The following is a 26,150-nucleotide window of genomic DNA, read 5'->3' as shown; positions in this document are numbered from 1 at the left end:
TTATGAGGTTGGGACAAAGGGAAAGGAAGGGAAGTACTTGGCATGCAGAGTGAAAAGGTCTTCATGGTGACATCTTATGGAGTCACAGGTCAAGACAGACTGACACAGAACGTTCACGGTGGGCGGGCATGGAGGATGACTTGGTCTCCACTGAAAACTGTTAACAAATTTTTAAGACTCATAGAAGATGAGTTTTTGAGGCGACATTTGAAGCTGGGTGTAATTGTGCTCACTCAGAATATCCAACACTTGGGAAGTTAAGGACGTGAGATCCCAGGCCATCTAGGCTTAGTTACATAGCAAAAGCTTATCTCAAAAAAACCTGATGTAAAATAAGATCAAATAAAACTCTTTTAAAAAGTGGAGTCTAGTCCACAAAGGGGGGCGAGGTTAAGTTGATCTGAGTTAGGTAGGCAGACTCTGAGTACAGGGGAAAATTGTGAATGAACCTGGCTCCTGAGGGAGACACCTGCTCCTCTAAATTCTTTAAAATAAAAGAATCTCAAGTGGCGAGTTAATGTATCTCTATACAAATGTCTGAGAATTTCAACTTCCTGGCTATATTCTAGTTTTCAGAATTTTCCCATAAAGATTGAGCCTGGGGTAGCCAGCATCAGTGTGACCCTGGTGGTAGGCATAGAGTGGAGGTGGGGTGCTGGGCTCATGAGCTTCTTCCTCAGACAGTCTAGGGGAATTACCAGAGCCTGATGCCCTCATGTATATTTCTGACACGTGGAAAGCTAAGAATATCCACCCTACCTGGAAAAATACCCCCTCATAAGAATTTCTTTGGGATCGTCTCTCTAGTTCCCTCCTGAGTTGTTGGAACCAGCAAGTGGCATTATAGATGCCCCTTTTTACTGCCACTCAAGTTGACAAGCATCATTGCTAATTCAGTATTTATCAAACATCTGCATATGAATGCTACTGAACTACATCTTAAATAACCAGAAATCTTCCTGTAAAAAAAAAAAATCCATGCACAGAAAGGAAAAATTTAAATTCAAAATGAATTTCCTTTACTCCTTGATATTCCGTTCGTGGCCTTCTAAGGCAACAAAGAGCAGCAAACATGTACTTTGCAGAGCTGTGATCGTTAGGACTGGCGGTGCTCAACAATAGCTGGCTCGCGGTCAGCTGGCTGATAAATTGTGTCTCCTATTGTTACGCTCAAAGTGTCTTTGTAAAGGACAATGAAGGAAGAAAAGTTTATAAACACACAGTGTTTTCTATATAACCAACCCTTTCTTACACAAGCTTGGAATTATCACACCGACACTGTTTAGGGTAAATAGCACCAGACAGATTCTAGAGAACAGAAACATGGATTCTGGAGCTTCGGTCACACACACTGAACCCAGTTCAGCTTGATATTGTTTGGGGACGGGGGAGTGTGTGTATTATTTGTTTATTCTGCCCTTATGTCTTCATTAAACAATGGCTTTGAGATACTGGTGAAAATTCTGATGTCTAAAGGTAGACCCTGGGGAATAAGTTTGAAGGAAGGGAGGGACCTGGGGATCCTGCTCCCAACTTACATAGGAAAATGTGCATATGGATTTTCGGGAGAAAACAGGCCTTTTTTGAGATTCTCAAATACATTTCCAAGCAAACTGAGAAAAAGATATCAAACTTTAACAGCTTGGAAATCAGGCCAATTTTTCTCCACCTTGGCACATTTTTTTTTTTTTTTTTTAAAGAGTGTCTCACTATGTAACTCAACCTATCCTGGACTTTACTCTCCTCCTACCTTTGCCTCCTCAGTTCTAGGGCTACAGGCATGCATACCACACCCCGCTGGGACTGCGTAATTCTTTATTGAAAAGTCTGCATACTGCAGGATGCTTAACACCAGAGAGAAAGAGAGAGGGAGAGGGAGAGGGAGAGAGAAGAAGAGAAGAGTTAAGACAACAAAGATGTCTCCAAACATTACCAAATGTCCCTGAAGCACAGAGCTGCCCTCTGTCATGAACCACTACATTAGGCTCCCATTTTAGCTCTATTTATTAAAATACAAATGAAATGCCACTACATTTCCCTTTTTTGACTAAAATAAAAAGATTATTAATTAGGGGATTATTTAATCTGATAGTTTTTTATGATAACCTTATTTTAACAGAATATTCAAAGACCCAAACCAAGTCAATTATTTTTAAAAAGTCTAGGTGGCATTTAAATATTTGAAACATCTAAAGTTACATTAATGCAGTGAGATTATCTTAATTTCCATGTCTATCATTTTAATAATGGCGTAATTACCCCAGTTTTGACTAAAATAAAACCTTACTAAGAAATGAGGAGGAGGGCTGTGATGTCTTTTCTCTACTTTTTAACTTATGAATGACTTCATTTATCAGTCAGGAATAAGTAGGAAATTTGGGGACTTTGAGTTCTTACAGGATGCTTTTAAGATAATTAGTTCAATAATTGAGTCATCGATCCAGAAGGTAGATAAAATCCATCGTTGGAGTTTATCAGTGAGCCAGATGGATGGCAAGCTGGAAGCTGAGGAGTCTTCCCAGATGTGTTATATACAAAGCCCCCAACTTTAGAGGCGTCCTCTTTAACACTCCACACCCAGGAAGCCCAGCGCCTCGGTCTCTGGACACCAAGCACAGGATGGCCAAGTGCTCATTCTGAAATCATTTTCTGTGTTGACAATGTCAAGGAAAACAACCAGTGTATCAAATAAATACCCGACAGCACAGAACCTCTTCGTTCTTCCCACTGTGAATCCTGTTCATATGCAGGTCAGGTTTACCTGAAATCCTGACTCTGACCTTCCATATTTTATTTCTTAAGGAAACTCTGTAACTGTGGAGTAACTCACTTACGTAACGTGGAATAGAGGCCATGAGAGGAGCTGTGCAATACTGTGCCAGGCACCATGGGAGATGCATCTCAGTCCTCAAAACTGTTAAACCCCATGGAATTGATCTTAGACCCTTCCTACATTAATAAACAGACTCTGGGAGAAACAGGGACAAGGTTCAAACTCCTGACTCCAGATCCTCACCTTCCAATAATAACACATTAGCGTTTATGAGAATTACCGCATAGCCATTGAGCCAAAGGTGATCGCGTGATTGTTATTATTACCCCACTTACAGCATTTAAAAACAAGATTAAGCACCTCATTCCAGGCCACTTAGCCAACTTTCTTTTTTCTTTTTTAATGATCAGGAAAAAGTTTTCTTTGGTGGATTTTTTTCTCACATAACTATTTTTGCTAGCAGTCAGGATCAAAATCTAGGTTGTCTGGCACCTGAGAGCTTGTGCTTCCTCCCCACCGTGGATATTCTTTGTTGAACACACTGAAAGACACTTGTAAGACTGGGCAGGATCTTAGCACTGATCTCACTGGATAATTTCACTTAGAAAACAAAAGAAGTCTGCTCCTCTTCATCTTGTTGGGACTCAGATCCTGATATTTTTATGACAGTAAAGACTTTGACATAGAGAAAGCTCAGCATAGAGGAATAATTTTTTCTTTTGCTGTTTTGACCCTGTGAGTAGATATTAGAAACAATAATTTAAAAAAAAAAAAAAAAGCTGAGACATTAAGTTGGTGCCGTTTCTGTATTTCCTCTCTGAGTTTCCTTCAGTCCGACTAGCCCTGCACGCTCATGAGCCCACCTAATCCGCCCCACCCGTCTTTTAACAAGTGTAACCAAATATAACACAAAGACCCATCTGTGCTCCTTCATTGATAAACTTTCTATGAATAAGTGGTCAAAGAATTTTATAAAATAAAAAGAAGAGAGAAGATAAAGCATGGGTTTCCTATGAACATGTTTTACCCAGACATCTCACCTACTTCGAGACCCACGACCACCAACTGGAAGAAGGAATAACAACCAGCATAAGCCTGCAGGGAGATGGAAAAGAGGAATCTTAGAGAATTTCCTATCTCACTTCAAGGTCTTAAAATTTTGGGCAGACGTATTCTGAAGTTGTCTTGAAAACTGATCTGAAATATATTGAGGCCCCTGTGTCCTAAGGGACCCAGAAAGAATGTAATGTTTAAGTACCATAAAATATTGTCTTTTAAGCTAGAGGTGGAAATAGGTCCATAACAGAGTGTGTGCTTAGTGTACAATAGGCCCTTGTCCAATCCTCAGCACAACAGTAGCAATAATAAATAAGTAAAACTGTCTGAAACCTTCTTTATCACTGATAATTATCATTCATCATTCTCTGTGGGTAGGTACCCCTTACACTATAATATCCAAGAGGAGGAAGTCTTTGGTGTCAGACAGTTTCACACAAGGAGTGAAAACCAATCTTTGTAACTTATGAGTGTGAGGGACATACTGACTTATACAACAGGGTGGAACAGACCATAAAGACGACTGAGACAGGGGTTGGGTCACTGCTGGGACTAGCTCTCTCTATCTGCTCCTTCACTGGTGGGGAAACTCAGCCTCCTGCATGCTACATGATTACAAAGAATGAACATTATGAAGAATGAAAGGGAACTTCTCTCTCTACTTCTATTTTAAAGAGATGATAGAACAGGCTATGTAATCTCAGCACCCTGGAGGCAGAAGCAGGAAGAGCATGAAGTTGCGGGCTAACCTCATCTACACAATGAGTTCTAAGATACTTTGGGCTCATACGGAGACCTGTCTCCAAACAAACAAACAAACAAACAAACAAAGGTTCTGAAGATTCTGATAGTCCTGTCTTGTGTCACATGCCTACCTCACCACGGCTTCCATGGAATGAGGGCCCACAGCTAGCCTAGCTTGGACAGCACACCCATCTTTCAGGCAGATGCACTGGAACTATCTCTTAAAGAAAGAAGTTGTGGGTTTAGAGCCACTCAGAATCACCACTCTTTGTTCAGTGTTGAAAAGAGAGCAATTGGGCAGGGAAAAAGAAATGCCTAGTCACATAGCATTGAAGCAAGCGAGGGGATGGAGAAGGAAAAGTGGGAAGAGTGAAGGTGGTGGGCTTCAGTCAGGAGAAACTGGCTTCACACCAGGGAGGAAATGCGTCATGTCAACAGGCACTGGTCTCAGTCATGAAGCTACATAGCTTAAAGACCAGTGAAAAGACCCCCCCCCATAATAAGATACCCTACAGGAGAAACATAGAAACTGGATGACTTGTTGAGAGACGGATCCGTGGCAGAGAATTCAGCAATGCGATGGGGCTCCCATTTGCCCTCCTGCCCTGGGTCTATTGTAACCCTGCATTTTCTTGAGCTTCCCGAGTCATGCTAGCCTCTTCGAACTAAGAGTAGAAATATGCTGCTCTGCACTTGTTCCTAAAATAGCCCAGCTATTCCAATTCTAATTTTCCTAAGAAGAAAGAAACCAAAACAAGCGACTTGCCTTCTCTAATAACAGTTTTAAAAAAAATGGTGCTGGAACCATGTGAAGAACCCAAATTCTGAGGATTAGCCCTTCTGTGTCTAAATGTAAATATATTCCATAGACGTCCATAAAAATGAAGGGGCTCAATTATGTGTGCACTTGTAAAAAAATTAGCAATTGACATCAGTATTCAGCATGTAGACATCAGCTTCAATAGTCCAGTTGTCCTCTTAGCTGAGGACTTCTTCAATGTCAGCATTCACAGGCACCCTCAATCACATGGCTTTTCTCTTATTTCTCCTTCTCTGTCCTTCCAGATGATAGACATGATGTATTTTGTCATCATTATGCTGGTGGTGCTGATGAGCTTTGGGGTCGCCAGACAAGCTATCCTCTTTCCCAATGAGGAGCCATCTTGGAAACTGGCCAAGAATATCTTCTACATGCCATATTGGATGATTTATGGGGAAGTGTTTGCAGACCAGATAGACCGTAAGCAAGTTTATGATTCTCATACACCAAAGTCAGGTATTTAACTTTGATTGAGTCACGTCTTTTCCAAGTCCATTCGTTTGTCCTCAATAAATGGCTCAAGATAGAGGGCCGATTCCTAGTTTGCTATCATGGTGGAAACAATCTCTGGAGGTGAATATAATACCTTAGCAAAATAGCCATCAACTGTTTCTTCAGGTATGTCCTTCCTGTAATACAAACGGACATCTAGTAGATCAAAGTTGATACAAAAACTGAACCACTTTAAATGATATAAGTTTGTGTATAACTCAAACTCTTAAGGCAAGGTTTTCTTATATTTCATTACTGGGAATATATTATGTCAAAACTACCCACTCCTACCTTAACCCTCACCTTGCTAGGCTTTAGAAAACAAATTCCTAGGGCTTGACTTTAGAACAAATAAACAATTCTCAATTTCATTATTAGAATTCAAGATTAAGGGCAAACATCTGTATGGTATTTTCCTCATGCTAGAAGCTATTCCCCAACAGTCTTTCTCATTGTTAAGAGATATTGAGACACAGATGAAGCCAGAATTCATTACCAAGAAGTATGGAAAATGCCCATAGGTCATAGACCAAGATGTTGGCTGTAGATGCTGAGGTGCGGGGGGGGGGGGGTATCTATATCCTCAATTGATCTAGTGTGGACCAAGAGGCAGCAGCCCCCGTATCGTTAGTCTACTAGATACAGAGTCTCTGCAAAAAAACAACTCCTTTTGTGTGGAGTTGGGGGACAGCTGTAGTCCTGAGTCTGTTCCAGGGTTTTATTTGGACCAAATGTCAGGGCACACCAGGCATCAGGAAATGACTTGGGGAAGAAAGCATCAGGGGAGAAGCATGTTTCAGTGTGGAGCTGAATCCCAGGAGCAGCTCCTTCTCATTTTCCCTGAGGAGTTCAACTCTGAAAATAACAGCCCTCCAACACTGTTGAATTAACATTTTTTTCAGACATTTATTTTTTGCTGACAGGTCAGCCATGTGAGCCCTGGACTGTGAACACGGATTAGGGTCAGGTAACCACATAGCTTAGTAAGAAAGGGAGTAGAGTCTCGTCAGCACCTGCTCTCCCTCCTCATCCCAGGTGAGATGGGGCCTAAGCATACAAGGACAAAAGACGTCTGAGCTTGGAAGTCCTCAGGCCTGTGAAGAGTGTGGGTATCCTGGCAACAGAACACAGTTACACATCATTTTCCCCTCCACGATAGATCTGAACAAATACGTTTTCCTTCTCAAAACACATTATCCGAGGCTCTGAGGCAAGCACGACTTTTTGGAACACCTAATTGGAACAAATATCTGTTCCATAAGACTTAGCCAACTCACGGAGGAAGAATTTTAGCTCCATCCTCCAGTTACGGTATCTTTGGCTGACAGAAGAAGGCAGTTTCCCAGGGACAGGAATTTCCTGTAGAGAGCATCCTTTCAAATGGTCCCTCCAGGCCAAACAACACTTTAAAAGCTTGCTCTGCTGATACTCCTCAGAGACAAGGCTATTACACACACACACACACACACACACACACACACACGAATACATACCCAGAAATTGCTTTTCCACTTGGTTACATTATTTTGCCTTTTCAAATTGTCCCTTTTTCTCCAAGAACGAGAGGAAGTCCACATGGGTATTTGAACAGTGTAGTGTGGGAGAAAGGGGGGAGGAAAAGGAAAGGGGGTGTGGATGGGTTTACAAATGGGTTTCTGTCTGTCCCTCTACATGTGGCCATTTATTGATGTTGTACTATGAACCCAGCCTAGTGCAACACACACTACCATCTGCTGAACACAAGGATTTAGTATCGCTGTTCTAAAAGAAGGGCTGATTATAGTTTAGAACTTGAGATCTCCTCACCACCCCCAAAGACACAATGGAGATGTTTTGTGTGAAAATGGACAAAATTCCCCCCGCTCTGGGAATTAGATCTGTGGTGCTCTATGTGTGTGAGGATAAATCTTGACCCCAAATCCCAAAATAGAACCGATCCAGCCTTAGGTAGATGCAACCTTCTTGAAACCCTGCTCTCTTCTGTGATCTTCTGAAGTTGGCCGCAATGGCAGACTGTTCTAAGCTAAATCAGCCAGTTTTCTGTCTAGAGTGCTAAACAGGATTCGTCCTTTCTCAAATGGAATTAGATAACTGTCCTCAAACCTCAAATAACATTCGACCAAGGTCACCAGACATCACTCTCCTATTAATGACTCAAATGCCTATACTATGGCACAAGATGGGCGCGGTGGAGATTGGATGCCTGCCCCCACTCTTCAGAACTGCCCAGGAGAACCAGCATCAAACTATTTGAGAAAGGTACAAATCATTCAAATCATCGCCGCTGCTCTCCAGTGTGTGGCCTCCTCTCTGTGCCGTGTGCAGGTTGGCGTGTGAAGCATGTATTCAGGCTGATAGGATTTCATACCCACCCGGACCCGCTGCCCTCCCGTGGTCTACCAAGCCCCCGCTGTGGATGTGCCCTGTAAATGTGCCCCGTGGGTGTGCCCCGTGTGGCCCTTTCCCAGTGCTTCTCATTCCCACGCACCTCAGATAACTCATTCCTAACTTGATGCACGCGCTCCATATCTACCTCTGGATGTTTTGACTTCTCCGTTGCTGGATCCATTTCATGTGGGGGGGGGGGAATGATCTCTTTCTGAACTGGGACTGATTGGTGTGAATATGCAATGGGACCTTCGTACCAATGTCACACCTCAGAATGGAGGACAGCTAGAATGCCCTCACTTCTGGGAGGCAGTGTTACCTAACTGTAGTATTTTGGGTATAAATTTCATCCATTTTCCTGTTGTTTTAGACAGAAATTAACCTAAAAATCCAAAGACCATGGGATAAAACCTGTGAGGTTACTTTCCAAATGTGCTTAAAAACTTGAGAAAAAAAATTGGAATCACATTTTTAAAATTCACAAAATAACAAGTTCATTTGCCTTCTAAGTCATAATGGACTGACACAAATGACATACCAAGCTTAGTCTAAATTACCCGAGAGGATAGGGTTTGGCTTCTGGTTTGGGATCGGGGCGTGCAAGGATGTGGTTAGAAGTAGATGATGGTGAAAATGAAGAAGAGACAGCAGCCGTTTTCATCATGGAGGTCGGGCCTCGTGCCGATCTGATTCATGTGAACTGACCTTGCTGTTGTTGGCTAGTTAGTTGGTCAGTTGGTATTTGGGTTTTACTTTACTTGGTTGTTACTGTTGCTGCCGCTGCTGCTGTTGTTCAGATAACCTGTAATTGACATTAAGTACTCATGCTACGTATATTACCTTGCTAAGCCCAACTAAGGGCTACCATAGTGACTTGGAGTCTGGGTTCTTAAATGTACCAACATTGCCTGGAGTCTATAACTCAGTGGTAGAGCATTTGCCTTGCCCACAGGATGCTCTGAGTTCAATACCCAGTGCCACAAAATAATTCATTTCATTCCGTTAACTACACCAATACCAAACTACAACATTCTTCTGGGCAGTCTCATTAGGGTGACCCATGCTGCGTGGCCTGTGAGGGCCCTAGCCAGGCCCCCACAGGTGCTTGGGAGGAAAACTCATTTCAAAAGCAGAACAACAACAGAATACATAAATTCCCAGCAGTATCCACACCAAGGCTGCAGTAAAAATTAAACTTGAATGGTTTTTCGTGAGCTCAGAGATCTGGCTTGGTGGGCGGGGACCTTGGAAGTGCACCTGTGTTAGCAGAGGTGACAGGGTGTCTCCACACGCTCCAGCCTCTGGCTGGATGGGGGCTGCTTCTTCCTTACAGGGTGTTCTGCTGTGTATTCAGATTCCTCAGGCTGTACTAAGACAGGAGAGAAATGAATCATGCTCTTGAATGCATTAAATGTGGGTCTAAATTTAGGCCTCCTTTCTGCTTTTCTGGGTATTTTTACAGGTTTAGATAGTACTGGGGAAGCAGAATGTCCAGGACTTGCTTTCTACCATGAGAGCTTAATATTACCTAGGCATTTCCCCCTCTGAATTAAATATCCAATCTTCTTAGTGCGTGGGTCATTTTTTTTTTCTTAGTGCCTGGGGCTTTTTCATCTAAAATTAATAGGTAATCTGAAGGAGGAGGGGTTTCTTTGTTTCATTGTTTTAATTGATTGATTGAATACAACATTTTGCTGTTAAAATAACCCTTGCTCTTTGGTATACAGGTTGTCATTGTGGCTTTGACTCAAACCATGTGTATGGAAAGTACTGTCCTGAATTACTTTCCTGTCTCCAATTAATTGTTCCTGGGTCTGGCTAGGAAAGTAGGACAGCTCAAGTGTCTGAAATACACGTTCGATGGTGGACATAAAACACCAGAAGCCAGGAGGATGCGAGCTGTGTGCATCTCAGCTGTTTTGCTCCAGGTCTCAGAACTCTGGTCTCAGCTACTGCTTACTATTTCAGACTGACCTCCAATGGCTTCGGAGCACAGGGTTGCCTACCGGCTAGAGCATAGGGTGCATTACCCAACCAGGAAGCGTACTTTGGGAAGGAAAACTTGGGCCAGTGCCCACTTTGGGGGGAAAAGAAATTGTTCCATGAGATTCCATTTTCACAAACTGCTAAGGAAGTTAGTCAATGCAGGCTGTCTCTGAGAAAGTCGGGCCACACTACAACGGATACCCACATGACTTGTTTACTACTCCAGACTTGGGCTTATGAGATTTACCAAAGAACAGAGCGATCTCTGCATTAGGCCCCCGCTGTGACCTGTATGCATTCCGCTATCATGATATCCACGGTAATTTCTTCCCAGGTTGGCCTCTATTTGGAGTCCATTCTTCATTCAAAGGGTGTTTTCTTCTACCCATGAGCTGCAAGGCAAAGTCTGGGAAGAAACGTGAAAGAGACATTGCCTTCGAGGAACTTACAGTTCAGGAGGGGGCAACCTGCCGTTGGCAGCCTATGGATTGAAGAGACACTCAGCGAGGAAGTCAGTCAGTCCCACACGGAGTAGGAGCATGGGTGTAATAGATGAGGCCTTGCGGAGAAGAAGAAAGCTGAGCAGAGCCCTGAAATATGAGCAGATGTGTGCTAGGCAGATGGGAGCAGGGGTGTGAAGAGAGAATAGCAATCCAAACTGAGACCCAGAGTGGCAAGCTCCAGGCACAAAAAAAAAAAAAAAAAAAAAAAAAGATTTATCATGGCTCGCTATAGAGTGAGAGGTAGGAGACAGGAAGCAGGACAGATGGGTCTGGAAGGAGAAGGAGAGGGAAAAGAAGATGGAGATCGTGAGGAGGAAGGGAGATGGGAAGTGAGAGATGAAAGAACATCCCTAATGTGGTAGCGATGGGAATGGTGGCAGCGGGAGACTGGAGGATGACCGGGGACAAAGTCAGATGGTACCAAGAGTGTAGAAGAAATGGGCAGGGAGTCAAAATGGAGGAATGGGAAATTGCCCTGGGATCCCTGACTTAGTCTAAAGTATAAAAACCATAGAGAAACTTGGGAAGATAAATATGCATGGGCCTGGTGTCCCATTGGGGTTAGATTGAGTTTGTAGATCCTGTACAGAGTCCAGGGAAGTCATGAAGCTCAACAGGATGTGCTGAACTATAAAACGAATTAAATATGAAACGGGGGACTGAGAAGATGGCTCCATGATTAGCATTCGCTGTTCTTTCTGGGGGCCCCAAATTCAGTCCCCAGCACCCACATCGGGCAGTTCACAAACTCCTGCAGCTCTAGTCCCAGGGGATATGAAACCCTCTCCTGGCCTCTGCTGGTACCTGCATGCATATTCTACACATACAGACAAGCAGGTGCGTACATATACATGTAAATAAAGGTTAATTAATTACTTTAAAAGATCTTCACTGGAAGTGTAGATTTTAGGATGTCTTTTTCTGTGAAAGCCAAGATGGATGAGCACAAGTAGAGAACACAGTAGAGAGAGAAGAGCGGCTGGGGTAAGGTACCAAGAACAGAATCACAAAAATGGCAAAGCCTACCAAGAGAAAAGGGTCAACTAAGTGGATGGTTAGAAGAGTCATTGGTGACCTCTTTGCTAAGAATTTTCATTTCTGTGCTAGGGTTCCAGCCTCTCCTGAGATGGATAATTCTCCAGCCATTTGAAGAGACCTTTCTTCAAAGCCTGGTTACTCCAGTGCCTTTAATAGAATACTTTTGATCCACCCTGGTTGGCATGACTTCAAAATCCATATATTGTCTACTCTACCATAACCCCTCCAATGTGAGTCCTAGGTAGCCCCACAGAAGAAGAGTTTCCAGGGGTATAATACATCTTGAATTCCCATAACTTTCTCTTAGTCTTCTATACTAATCCCCCAAAATTTGTAATGAGAAGGAATATTGAGCTCCCATCTGACTATGGGAACTATTTTGTCACCCAATTGCAAATTTCTTGGTAGCAAAAAGCAATATAAGAAGTATTTGTCCCTTTCAACAGAGACAAATCAGTACACTTCCTTAAAAGTGCTTTTTAATCTTGTCCTCTTCAACAAGTACAAAAAATTAGGTTAGAAAGTAGGAGTTAGTTAGGGTAAGAAAAGACTCATGAGGCAGAGGCAGGTGGATTTTGCATTTGAGGCCAGCCTAGGCTATCACACACATACGCACACACACAACACACACACACACACAGAGAGAGAGAGAGAGAGAGAGAGAGAGAGAGAGAGAGAGAGAGCTAGCTAACATAGTGTATAACCTCGTAGCACATTAATAAACATAGGCATCCAGTTAGCAATGTGGTGGATACCTGGTTCCCCCTCACCCCCTTTTCCAGGTTTTGCAACCACCCCTCTGTTTCCATGGTCTCTAATACTGGGCTTACATTCAGATAACTGGCCCCAGGATTTTTGCAGTCTCTTCGTTACCCAGAGAACCTAAGGTGACCCAAGAGTGGGGATCCCAAGAAATCCTGCACCTTGCTTCACCTGTTAAATGTGGGGAATATAAACACTTAGCTGTTTTGACTCTTGTTGAAGCCCCCACTCCTACTTTGAGGCTGCTGAATACCTTCCCGAAAGTGAGGCACAGCCCATACCCTGGAGCTCCCAGTGAGATGGGGTATGGACTCCAGCTTTACCTGAAGTTGCACTTTTTTTCCTGGCCTTTCATTCTCTCTCTCTCTCTCTCTCTCTCTCTCTCTCTCTCTCTCTCTCACACACACACACACACACACACACACACACACACACATTCTGCTCCCACTGTGCATATTCCCTTCAGTAAGTAAATCACACTCATTTTAAAGCTCTCCTCAGTGATGCTTCTGGAAGAAATTGACTTGGGATAGGCCCTCAGACTCTAAGTTTCCTCAGCGAAAACCCAACATCGTTCACACTGGAGACACCTTTCCAGCAAGGTAGGAAACCGTGAGCATCCTGGATTATACACACAGCAGATGGCTCATGCAACCACCCACATTTACAATGTGACAGTCAGCTCTCCCATTACCCCCTTCTTAGTTTTTTATTGGTAGGGACTTTACAATAAAAGAGATGCATGGTGACACACACCTATTATCCCAGCACTTGAAGATTGAAACTGGAGACTCACACATTTGATAAAAAAAAAAAAAAAAAAAAAAAAAAAAAAAAAAAAAAAAAAAAAAAAAAAAAAAACACCTCTAAAAGTCTGAGAGATAAAAGCCAAGAAAAGGAGAAGAGAGAAGGGGAGGGCTTGTTTGTTTAGTTCTTCAGCTTCATGAACAAAGCCAGCTTGACACTGGCATCTTCTGGGCTCTGGAAAGGGCTTCATGATGGATGTTGTCATAATGGTGGGAACATGTGAGAAAGAAATCACACGGCAACACAAGGAACAAGAGACTAACAAAGAGCCGGGCTCACCCTGTTTTGTATAACTCCACTCTTAAGAGAGGGAACCCACCCTGAATAACTGCTATTAATGCTTTTGGGGAATTTCTCTGCAACCTAATTACCTCCAAGGGACCCCCAGCTCTTAAAGGTTTCCCTATCTCAACATCACCAGATAGCACACCAAGCTGACAGTGCATGACCTTGAAAGGTCAAATCACACAAGTTCCAGCATTATATAGAGCTGTGCATGGTAGCACAGACCTGAAATCCCAACAACTGAGGAAGGATTGAGACCCTGACCCAAAACATAAAGAAAAAAAAAAAAAAAACAACATGGCTGATAGAAAGATGACTGTACCCTCTTTAATAGTTGTGATCAGTAGCTGTAATAAAAGACACATTGTTCCCAGGAGTCTCTTTAAGAAGTCATGCTTGACGCTGAAAGAATCACTCCAGTCTATTCTGTATTCTTAAAGTCTTGCTTTGTACGCACAAGGCCTGTGAAGAAAAAGGAAAATATTTGGATATAGTCCTGCCTTTAAGGAATTTGTAAGCCAGGCCAGACAGGTGTGAGCAATTTTTTTTCCAGAAATGACTAGATGTTGCTTCAGGGCAATATGGTCTCTGTCATAGTTAGCAGTGTTTCCATTTTACCCCCAAAGTTATCCTAGACAAGAAACAAACCAGTGTGTATAGCTATGTGTCAATAAAACTTTATTTACAAGAACAAAAGGAGGGCCAGATCGGCCACGCAGACTGATTAGACTTCTGACTAAGCCAACAAGTCATGTAAGTGTATGGTTTCCTTCCTACAGTGATCCATTGAACTTCAGGATGGAATCAGTTTCCTCACTACTCAAGTTTTTTTTCAAAAGCATTAGATGTGCTTACCTCCCAGGAATATGTTATTCTACTACTCCAAATAAAATGGCCCGGTAAAGAGGAGGACATCAGTTGTTGCCTGGGTTCCTGTATGTAGAAGGAAACCATACAACTTCTGGGGTGAACTCTGCTCCCAGACCACAAATACAGATGCTGCCAGGAAGTCAGTGTTTACCTTAGAATTCCACTTATTTCAATTTTGAATTTATCCTCTTAAAACTGGGAGGCAAGTACTGCCTGAGGCTATGGAGTAGGGTTTAGGATGGGAGGGGCAGGATGCAGGGCTGACTTGCTAGTCCATATAGCTTCCTGCTCAAAGTCAGTGTGTCCTTCCAGCCCTGCAAAGTTAGAATGTCTCCCCACAGTCCCAGATTCCAGAAACATTCTCTCCCAAAAAAAAAAAAAAACCTGCTACTTACAGCAGAACTCCCGGGATCGCACAGCCTGGTCCCACGAAGCCCAGGTGCACTGACATTCACTCTCGTCCACACTCACATCTATGTGCAGACTCCCATTATCTCTTCTGTAGCCCTGCTTCAGTCAGGACATTTGAGTATGCTCCCCCAAATCTTCCTTTCTGTGCTTCCTTCTACAAACATTCTCAGGTCCCTGAGAATTTATAAGAGAATAGCCTGAGGGCTGGAGAGATGGCTCAGCCATTAAAGGCTAGGCTCACAACCAAAAACATAAGAGAATAACCTGAAAGATAGGTTTTCTCTGGGTTCTCAATGATACCTCTCCTAGCCATGAAACGCTGAGAACAAAGCTAACACCTGGTCCAAAGGCAGGAATGGAAAGTGACAGGCTTGTCATCCCAGTATCCACAGGGGACTGGCTTCAGGACTTCACCTCATCCTGTGGCTACCAAAATCCACAGATGTACAAGTCCTTTATACAAACAACTTAGGCACATCCTCCTGTATACTTTTAGGTTATCTCCAAATTGCAAATGCCCAAAACAGTATAAATGCTAAGAACATGCTTATTCTCTCTTATATGTTTGGTGCAGACAATGTTTGTCACCCCCCTACACACACCCCAGTATTTTCCTTCCATTTCTGGCTAATGCAGAGCCTTCAGAAACAGTGAGCCAACTCTATCTCAAAATCTTACCCCACCAAATTAATTTAGCCATCTTATTATTAAAAACTGGGTGTTGCCAATGTGCAGGTTCCTGAGTACTGCGCATAAACTATGCTTCTAAGGGAAATTACATGTGAAGAATGACAATCTGTAGCCCTGTCATTCTAAATCATGTCTCTGTGTGTCCACGGGGGTTTTATAGAGTCAAGGGATGGTTCTGGAAAATTCTTCTAGAACACTCTTGTGGTAGAACCACCTGTGACAGAACTGTGCTATCTGAGATTGGAGCTGCTGATCTCCCATGCTTCTGACTACTTGAAATATGGCCAGCGTGAATGAAGGACTAGCATTTCTATTTTGTCTCATTTTAATTAATTGGGATTTGAACTCGAGCAGCTGTAGATCCCGAGTGGGTGCCATATCGGACAGCTCAGCCCTAGAACAAAAAGCTTCCTTTATTATGCCAACTCCATGGGGGCAAAAACCACCTCTCTCTGTTCGCTGCTGTAGCTTCAGCAGCTCAAGCTGTGTCTGGCACAAAGAAGCAACTCAGAAAGTCTCCAGTGCATGATTAAACAACCCGGAGCAAGACACAGAGAAAAGCGGTGTTGTCGACAGCTTTAAATAACCAACCAAACAAGCAGATTCCAGTGAGCAGGCCCATGGAGCTAGAGAAATCAGGGTGCTGTGAATGTCAGGCCTGACCGTGGAAAGGAACTGAGTGTTTACAAAGGAACTACAATGGGTTAAATTGAAAGGCATGATCGTGGGCTCAGAGCACAGGCATGCACGCCTTGAGTAAAAGGGAGAAACAAACGTGTCCTGAGAGAGAATCCAAGAGTTGATAACAACCTGAAACTTAGCAAGGGGTGTCCTTTAGAAAATTATAGCCAGGCTCAAGGAATAGATTAGGGACAAAGCCTTCGTTCTAATATGTACACATAGATTAGCTGTTAGACATTTATAAAGATGGGGGGGGGGGGAGGCCCTTCATTGTGAGAGCACCGAGAAAAAGAGGGAGGGTTGTGTGAGCCTAGCGGAAGGACAGACAGGCCCTGCAGAGCCCCCCTGCTCTAAGCAGCGCCACGCTGGAGGTAACTGCTGTACATCCTGTAACCACAGCCTTTCCAAATGCACAGCGTTCTGACCAAACACAGTAAACCAGATGGTTGATCTCCACCGAAAGCAGAGCCAAGGATGCCCATTTTGATTTTTAATGGATCTGTATTAACAAATAGGTGTTCTGCACCCAGGTTAACAGTTAGACCATGCCAGCAAGCACCTACATTAATTGCCCTAGAATGTGGCAGTTCATAAAAGCCTGGAGGCAGCGTGTAAGGAAGAAAGGTGCCACAGATTTGGAAAGATGATGTCCCCTGGAGCAAATAACTTCCTGCAGCTACATTTATGGCCATATCTGCTGAGGGATGATTAACTGAAACTTGCCTGACTTTGGGCTAAGTATTTGGTCTCTAGAATGGCCGGTCCCTGGTTCAGGATGAGTTTAGAAGACAGTAGATTCCAGTCTACTGTAGAATTTTGAACCTTTGTCTTAACCTCTGTTCTTGTAGATAAACTATTTCTTGATCTTAGCAGTGACACTGGAAATATAAGCTCTCTGAGTCCTTCTATGTGGGCATTAAATCTTACCGTCTAATACAGGAAAGAATGCAGGGAACAGCCTGCTATCCTTAGTCTGAATGGGTCCATTCAGTGATACCGAATACTTCCGGATATCCGGCTCTCTGCCAGAAACAGAGGTTAAAAAGGGACTTTACTTCTTTGCCTTTGAAGAACACTTAATGGGGAAGATTGGCGTATAAGCAGACCATTACAAATTGGTGTGATTTGTTTCCATAGGGGTGACTTACAAGGACTTCCATTGAAAGAAAGGGGAACACAGTTTAGTTTAGCAGTAGGCTCAGGGAGCCACACCTCAGCAAAGAGGCAGAGCAGTGGGCAGTCAGAGGCATCTGCCTGGTGATAAGAATTCAGCCGGATTGTGAATGGTACTAGGAGTTTTTCAGACAGACAAACCATTCTAAAGAGAGGACTGTCATGTCCAGTCAGAGACAGATGACTAAGCATGCCAGGTGTTAGCAGATGAGGCTGGAAAGAACAAAGACAGGAGGTCTCCCCACTCTGCCAGCCGCAAACTAATCTCCAGGTTAGTGCCCCATACAAGACACTCCCAGGCCTCCTGAACCTACCCTAGTCTGACGTGTTGTTTTTGTCTAGTTTCTTATGTGACCACTTGTTCTTAGCGGAGGAGCTGGGACTAGAGACTGTGTCCATCTTTCCTACCAGCGTTTGAAGGAATGAATGGAGGAGATGAGGTTAGGAAGACAGATGGCTAAGAAACACTTTCTGTGCCAAGCTGAGAAATGTGGGTCTCTTCACAGTTCATCTTGTGTGCAGCCTCTTTCTAAGTGAGATCTCTAACTTAGAAAAGCCAAGTGAGAGAGGAACAGAGAGATCATGCTCACTTCAGGGAAGCCAGAGAAGGCAGGCAAATGCTCTTGTTCCAAAACTTCCCTGACTGAGGACTAGCAAGCTTCCCTTGGAAGAGCCAGAATCCCCTGGCCGGGTCAAACCTGCAGACTCATCTCTCCTTAGGGCGAAGTATTTGTGCGTTTAATCTTAACTCTCCAAATTGCTGAAATCAGCATTCAGAAACAGAGAGCTGGAAGCTGGACAGGAAATGTCGCAGCAGATGGCTCAGGCTGGATGGAGTGGGCTTTGACCAGCCAGAGGGCAGCATGAGGCAACTGTGTGGCTGCAGGACAGGGAACAGGGCCTAGGCATGCTGGTGGAGAAGGACTGTGCCTGCATGGCAATTTTCCCAAGCACCTTGGTGAATAGCTTGCTTTCTCCAAAAACCATCTTTATGCTGCCTGCGGGACATTTCTAATGCTGTTTGAAGTAGCAGGATTACTGGAAGCCCAAGTTCCTCCCCAGACCAGCACTGACAGTTTAGCCTGTATTTTCCTTCTGTGCCCCACCTTCTCTCTTTAGGCCCTGCAGGAGGGAGGAGTGGAGGAAGAAAAGCCAATGCATATCTCTCTCTCTCTCTCTCTCTCTCTCTCTCTCTCTCTCTCTCTCCATCTCTCTCCATCTCTCACTTTCTCTCTCTTCTCTCCCTCTCCACACTTTTTGCTTTTTTTTTTTTTTTTAATTCTTAGTCCATCCTTTGCCAACCTGCAAACACATCAGACATGTCTCAGGATTGCCACAAGAAGCTGAAATATACCCACAGAGCCTTTCTTATGACCACAGAAAAATCTCCCAGGATCTGGGGTGATAGGACACTCTCTAGTATGTTCAAGGTTGTGGGTTTAGTCCCTAACACTGCCAAATAAATGATGATTACGATGATGATGATGATGATGATGATGATGGCCTCCCAAAGTTCAAATCCATTTCATTGATCTTCAACCAGGGATAATATGACCACTTAACCTCACCCAGCAAGGGGATATCTGGCTTACAAATTTTGTTTTTATTTTATTTATTTTTTAAATTTCATTGAGCTTTTTCTTTGACAATTGCATACATTTATAGTATGAAATCTGATTATAACCCTTATCTCTCCCAACCTCTAGGATTTCCCTCTGTTCTTTCTGACAAGTTCCCTTTGCAAATCTACAACTTTGTTGTTGTGACTCACTAACAGGATTTAAGCACGGCTGCCTGTGTGACCATGAGTTTGGAACCACCCACTAGAGGCTCTTTGGTGATTATACAACTAAAGGCAATGATCATCAGTAGTAGCCAATTATTCAGCATCAAGGCGTATGGCCCTGGAAGCCCACCCACATTCATGGTAGCCTTTCAATGAGTCCAGTCTTGTGTAGGTCCATTACAGACCATCTCAGCTGCCATGAGGTCATGATTACATTGGCTGCATGACTGCATTTTTATGGGTCCTCTCCCTATCTTACAATTCTCATTTTTTTTTTCCTGCCTCCCCCTTAATACTGTTCCCTGATCCTTAAAGGTGGTAGTATAAATGTCCTGTTTGGGGTTGAACACTCAATTGTCACTTGAGCCATTTGTTTCTGGAATAGCGTTTACCTAGGGGTATAAACATAAATATTTAAAAGGCAGCGTGGCACTATGATGATTTAGCTAAACAACATTATTACATTCACCTCTGGGGCCCAATATCTCCTTAGCCGTAGGTTTTTGGCGAGTTTTATAGTACCAAGTATGAATTCTTCCTTGTGGAATGGACCTAAAATCCAATCAGAAAGGGATTGGTTAGCCCCACAACAGCTGTGCCACTACAGAATCAGTGGGCACATTTTGCCTAACAGGTTGGTATTTGTAGACAGTAGGGTTCACAGCTGGGTTAGCCCATTGATGCCTTTTCTTTACAGAAACCCGTAGTGCCATCCATGCTAGACGACAGGAAGGAAGCCTCCAGCTCAATTTAAGCTTGGCTTCTGCCTACCTTGAAGCCAAAGTGTAGGGTTCCTTCAGCAATGGAGCCTTATCAACTAGTTCTGGTGGGCACCACCGTCATTAAAGGCATGCACCACCCAGTTTCTATGGAAACTAGTATGGCTACTGGGATTAAAGGTGTGTATCATTGTGGCTGCTGGAATTAAAGATATGTGCCATTAATGGCTACTGAGAGTGAAGGTGTGTGTCACTGTAATCTGGTCTATAAGGCTGATGGGACTCAGTAGTGATAGCTGCTAATCAATGCCAGCAAAACAAATTCAAAACAGTCCTTAAGCAGGGGCCGCTCACTAGCCTGAGGATCCCATGGCGCTCAGCTTCACGAAAGCACAGTTCCTGAAGCAAGGAAGGGAGACTGGCACGGACCCTTTTTAATATTCTGTTCAAGGGCTTTGGAAGTCAAATACCACCGTGAACTGAATGGTTCCAGTACTGCATAGGAAGGCCAGTTGCTGACAAGTACTTCAAAGCCGCTCGTGCCACCTGAGGGACATAATGTTCACCTACAGAAAGAGCGATAGACGGTGCATGCGGTTCTATTATGCAGTAAGTAATTGAATATCCGGGGCAGGGGACGCCTCTTGCAAGCAGGGCAAGCACTCAAAGACTGAATTCTTTTCTGTAGATTTAAGATTGCAAACCCTATCAAGTATCAAAAATGTCACCGCCTTTTTGCCAAATGGTCAGCAGATATATTTAAGTAGACTGTACTGAATACCAAAATTCCCATGGTCTCTGTTAAGTGTGTTACAAAGGCAGGGTCACAGGCTCCGCGGGCTTCTTCTGCATGACTAAGGAAAGGGAAAGTCAATTAACACTTGTCGAGTACCTGATGCAGTAGTTGGCACCAGGACAGGCTTATGACACACTGCTACGCCCTAGTCCAAGTCAGCTGATGGATATAAGGAAGAGTAAAGAATTTGCCAAGGCATACAGCTGAGGCTGAACTGGAACCCAGGCCCAGCGCCCAAGTCTGTCTTGCTTTCTACATGACAGCAGAAGGCTGCTCCTATCTGACTTCAGAACTCTCCCCCTTGCCCTGAACCTTTCTATAGTGCTATGTTCTATCTTGCATTCCTTTGCTTACTAAGTACCCTGTTCTAAGGTACTTACTAAGTACCCTGCTGGAGATGTAAGAATCACAACAGCTTATGGCCATTCTGAAAGAGCACAGTGTCTGTCACAAGCCAACTGTCAAGAGGATGGAGAATCTCGCAGAAGCCAGTGACACCCCCCTATCCAGAAATCCAATAAAGGGCCATCACTTGGCCCCCTGAAAGGTGGCTATAGTTCTAGAATAGTAATTCTATTACTAGTAATAGCAACAGAGGCGTTGAGAAGCCCTCATCATGGATGACTTAGACATGGAAAAATATAGCGTGTCTTCCTAGTGGAATCTCAGCTGCCTTTATGAGGATATAAAGTAGCATTCACCATCAAAACAGTCATGCCAACAAGAATGCAGTATTTGCAAAGGAAACAGCCTGGGGGTAGGGGGCAGAGGCAGATAAGTACTGCGAGGGCAAGGCAACTAAAAAGTGCGCCCTGAGATGCAGGCTGCAATACTACACTGAGCGCAACACGCTTAGAGAAGGCTGTACAGCAAAGTGTACTCTTGGGTTTCTTAGCATTTGGGACCTGAAGCATGATTAATAAAAGCTCAGAAATTGGGGTTCAACCTGAAGATATGAAAATCAAAACAGCCAGACACTGGCTCTTACCTTGACCTCAGTCCGAAATGGCGATCCTGCCTCCTGGAATCTCAGAAGGAGACTGCATCTGAGAGCTGTCCTCCCCCCATCTTATATTCCTCTCTCGGGCTAGGATTAAAGGTGTGCACCACCGTCATTAAAAGCATGCATCACCCAGTTTCTATGGCAACTAGTGTGGCTACTGGGATTAAAGGTGTGCATCATTGTGGCTACTGGAATTAAAGATGTGTGCCATTATGGCTGCCGAGATTAAAGGTGTGTGTTACCATAATCTGGTCTATGAGACTGAACAATGGACTGTTTACTCTCAGATCTTCAGGCAGTCTTTATTTATTAAAATACATTTTAAACGACACTACAGGGACCTCTTTATAATTTCCATTTAGGACTTTCCAGATGGCAAGGCAATTGCATTGAGGCCTTTCCCCTTCAGAAGCAATGATTGGGAGTTGAATTTTGGAAACTAGTAGGCCAGATTTTCTCAACCTCCGTACTGGTTAACATGGAGGATGGGGCCTAAACCCTAGCCCTAGAAGTTCGTGTTCATGGTAGGCACAGGATGGGTGGGGAACCAGGCTATAAACAGTCTGCTCTAGTGTGCAGGGACAGTCCGTGACAGAACCAGGTGTACCCTTCAGTTTGTTACTGAAGCTGTGTTTGGGTCTGCCTTGGATCTCCCTCCCAACAATGCTGCCCCATATGAGAGCAGGCCTTGCAGAATGAAAGTAATGAGCTCAGAAACCGAGGCACTCACGCACATTACCGATTTTTTATTAAACCAAAATCTATGTTGATGTCAAAGTGTGCTGCATTTATAGAAAAACAGTAAGAGCAGGGCTGGTAGTGTGCAGGTGTGCCAGATTAATGAAAGTGACTCCCAAGGGCAAAAGTTTGAGAAAAGAACAAAACAAAAGACACAAAACCAAGCTATGCAGGGATGAGATACCCGTGGTAACATTGAAAGGATGAAGGGCATTGTAAGGTCGAGTCCTGGGACGCCAAACTTCAAAAAGCTGCTGTTTCTTCCAGGTTCTTCCAGCAAGGGATGCTAGCTCCAGAGAGATGGGAGAGCCTCAACTCATTTCAATAGTGAGGTGCTTCTCCTCTACACGTCTTTGGTTGAAAACAAAGAAGCCAAAACAAGCTGATTCAAACAGCAAGCTTCTCTCTCGAAAACAAGCTAGAACCAATGCATTTATGATGTGCTCATCACAGAAAAAGGTCTTGATTGTTTCTGGCATGTCTCTGCTTTCCAGCCAGTCTGAAGGTCATTCTGAGCAGCTGACCCAATTACTCATCCACTCTTGGATCCAGCAGTTCTGTGCTGTGTGCTAGGAATTCATGAAGCTCATTAAGCTGCCACCACCTCTTCCTCTCCCTCAGACTCGCAGTCTATTGGAGGTATCAGATAATAAACCTAGAAACATACACATAAAAACACAAGCTTGGGCTGGAGAGATGGCTCAGTGATTAAAAACACTGGCTGCTCTTTCAGAAGATCTAGGATAGATTCCCAGCACTCACATGGTGGTTCATTGCTGTCTGTAACTGTTCAGGAGATCTGACACCTTCTTCCAGCCTCTGTGAGCAACAGGCACACATGTGGTGCACAGATATTCATGCCAGAAAAACATATGTGTAAGTTGAAAAAAAAAACACAGAAGCTTGAGCCCTATAATCTGTGATGAAGAAAGACGGAAGCTATGAAAAAAGACAAGAAAAATCTCTCTCAGGAAGTGACTTGCTTCTAAGCCAAGCTAGGCAAATTTCACAGAAGTCCGTCAGAAGAACCTAGGGAGGTAAAGTTATCTGTGCAGAGATCCTGAGGTGGGAAAGAGAGGGAATCCTGCTGGGAACTTGATGATAGACCAACAAGGTGGAAGCATAATGGGTAAGGAGGAAATGATACTAAGCAAAACTAAAGAGGCAGGCGAGGGATAGGTCGCACAGACCTTGTAGGCAGCATAAAGGTTTGAGCTCATGCCTCTGTTAGTGCAAAAGCTAGTAATGACCCTGTATAAGAATGGAATTAATATAGACATTGAGGAGGGTGACGTGTGTGTGTGTGTGTGTGTGTGTGTGTGTGTGATATGATTTGCATGATTAGACCTCCACTATAGCACTGATCCAAAGGTTCCCAGTATGGTTGATGATCCAACAATCCTGTAGTTTAGTAGCCGGCAAACTGGACTTCAAGTTCAACTTTGTCCGAAAGAGCAGATCATATTACACTAACCTAGCACCTCTCTGTAAACTGAAGTGACTGAACTCAACTTTGCTCTTGGTGGCTTTTACTGAGGCAACCTAGCCTCTATATTTTGGGAATTTTATCTTAGAAATCTTGGTGTGATTTTTCCTTGCCAGTCCTTAGAGGGATAAGATCTAACAATCAAGCCTTGTTCTCTGTCTACAGATTTTTAGTATCCCAGAAAACAATTATGTCAATAAAAACCCTGGTTATAATTATCTGGATTTAACTCCACCGTATATTTAAATACGTTAATACAACATTTTGCATGTTCTTAATAAGTCATGGATTTTTCCAGTCATGAAACCACCATGAAAATCAAGGGAGGTGGCATTTTGTTTGTTGTGGAACTTTCTCTAGGGTGGTTCACCATCTTGGAAAAATCAACTTTTTCATGACAAAGCATTCACTGTATTTGGTGCTTACATCCATCTCCATCTGTGTCTGTCCCATTCCTGGAAATTCTCTTTATATTCAAACACAATTGCCTCATAGCAACATCTAGAATACTTATGCCTGAATATTTATAAGTTCAGATGTTTGTTACTTTGTTCCTTTTGTTCTTTAACATGAAAAGACATACTATTGATTTTCCATAGTTATGAAAACAGGCAGACTATACCATAACAGACTAAAGAAGACAATAGAAACTTGTTATCATGAAAAAGAGATGCCAGGTCCGATAAGATTAAGAATAACTAAACAAATTTGTTCAGAGTCCAGAATGGTGCTGTTTTAGGGATCTAGTTACTTACAATCACTAGGTAGGTTCTTAGTTAATTTGGCATATGAAAATTTTGCTATAAAAATTATATTTTGTTAAATGATACAATGTCACTAAAAGATAACGTCATTGGAGAAGGGGTAAGGATGTATCTCAAGGATGGAGTACTTCCCTAGCCTGTGCCCAATAAATAAGTAAATGTCATTAGTGTGAATCTAGGCATGGTGACACAAACCTGTAATCCTAGCACTCAGGAGATGGCTGCAGGACACCAGGAGTTCAAAGTCGCCCTTGTCTACAAAGTGAGTTTGAAGCCAATCTCAACTAGATGAGATCTTAACTCAAAAAAACCAGAACTATAGGGCTGGAGAAAAGACTCAATAGTTAAAAGCACTTGTTGCTCTTACAGAGGTAATTCTTGATTTAAAAAAAAAAGTGTGGAGTTGAGCAGTAATTATGCCTAAGGGTAACAAAAATAACAACAGCAAATGCTATTACTAATAGAAATGGCAATATCACTTTCCAGAGCTAAGAATATATAAACATATACATCTATCTATAACTCAAGTGACAGACTGCTTGCCTAGCATACAGGAGGCTGTAGACCAATTCCCAGCAATACAGACACTACACATGATTAAAGGGTGTGTGTGTGAGTGTGTGTGTGTGTGCACCCACATGTGCATGCATGTCATGGTACACATGTGGAAATCAGAAGAAAAACTCTTGTGAGTTGATTCTCTCCTTCTACCATGCAGATGCCAGGATGGAGCTCAGATCATCAGGTGTGCCGGAAAGTCCCTTTATCCACTGAGCCATCTCTCCAGCCATTCATAGCATTCCTCTATACCAAGCAGGCATTGTCCCCACACAGTTATGAGTGCTAATTCATTTAATACCCACGAGGAACCTATGATATATTATGATTGAACCTATATTTTTAACGAACTAAATACAGAGAATATTATTGTATTTGTTGAACCTGAGGAAATGGGGAAATGGCCAATTTTGTTGTTCAATAGTGGCCTGTGTCAGGAAATTCCAATGGTTCATAGTTGCCTAATTAGCAACTTAAATAAGATACACTGCTATTTGAAGGACCAAGCTGGACCTTTGTCTGGGCTGAGATCTCCAAGCTCCAGGGCCTCTCATAGAGAAAGGCTAGTATTTCTTGAGTGCTTCCAATGTGCTAGACACTATACTTAAATCTCTATACAAAGCTCTGATTATGACTCACTGATGGCCGAAGAACAGTCCCAGGGAGCATATGTGTCCTGCATTGGACAGCCTATGAATGGCAGTTCTTGGGTTTGAAGGCATGCTGGCTGGTCCCAGGGCCTGGATCTTCTATTCTCTGTCTCTTCTGTGTTTCGAGGTGTGGCAGGATTCAAACTGAGACAAGTTTTCCCTGTGGATGGA

The 26,150-nt window shown here is 43.3% G+C and overlaps 1 protein-coding gene across 16 annotated transcripts in view; it reads left to right on the top strand.

The window, feature by feature from the left end:
• The window catches only part of Trpm3 (transient receptor potential cation channel subfamily M member 3), a 492,783-nt gene that overhangs the window by 430,258 nt on the left and 36,375 nt on the right, over positions 1 to 26,150 (top strand). For 9 of the 16 annotated variants that reach the window (XM_057778232.1, XM_057778230.1, XM_057778229.1 and 6 more), the window contains one exon: positions 5,639 to 5,813. In XM_057778232.1, coding sequence (XP_057634215.1) covers positions 5,639 to 5,813 — 175 coding nt within the window. Of the gene's footprint in view, positions 1 to 5,638; positions 5,850 to 26,150 lie in introns of all 16 variants that reach the window. The other 7 variants (XM_057778228.1, XM_057778225.1, XM_057778222.1 and 4 more) reach the window with 1 other exon arrangement.

The sequence above is a fragment of the Chionomys nivalis genome, chromosome 8 (assembly GCF_950005125.1).
Source record: "Chionomys nivalis chromosome 8, mChiNiv1.1, whole genome shotgun sequence".
NCBI classification, from domain to species: domain Eukaryota; kingdom Metazoa; phylum Chordata; class Mammalia; order Rodentia; family Cricetidae; genus Chionomys; species Chionomys nivalis.
Note: the sequence above shows the minus strand (reverse complement) of the source record. Positions and strands in the feature narration are given on the sequence as shown.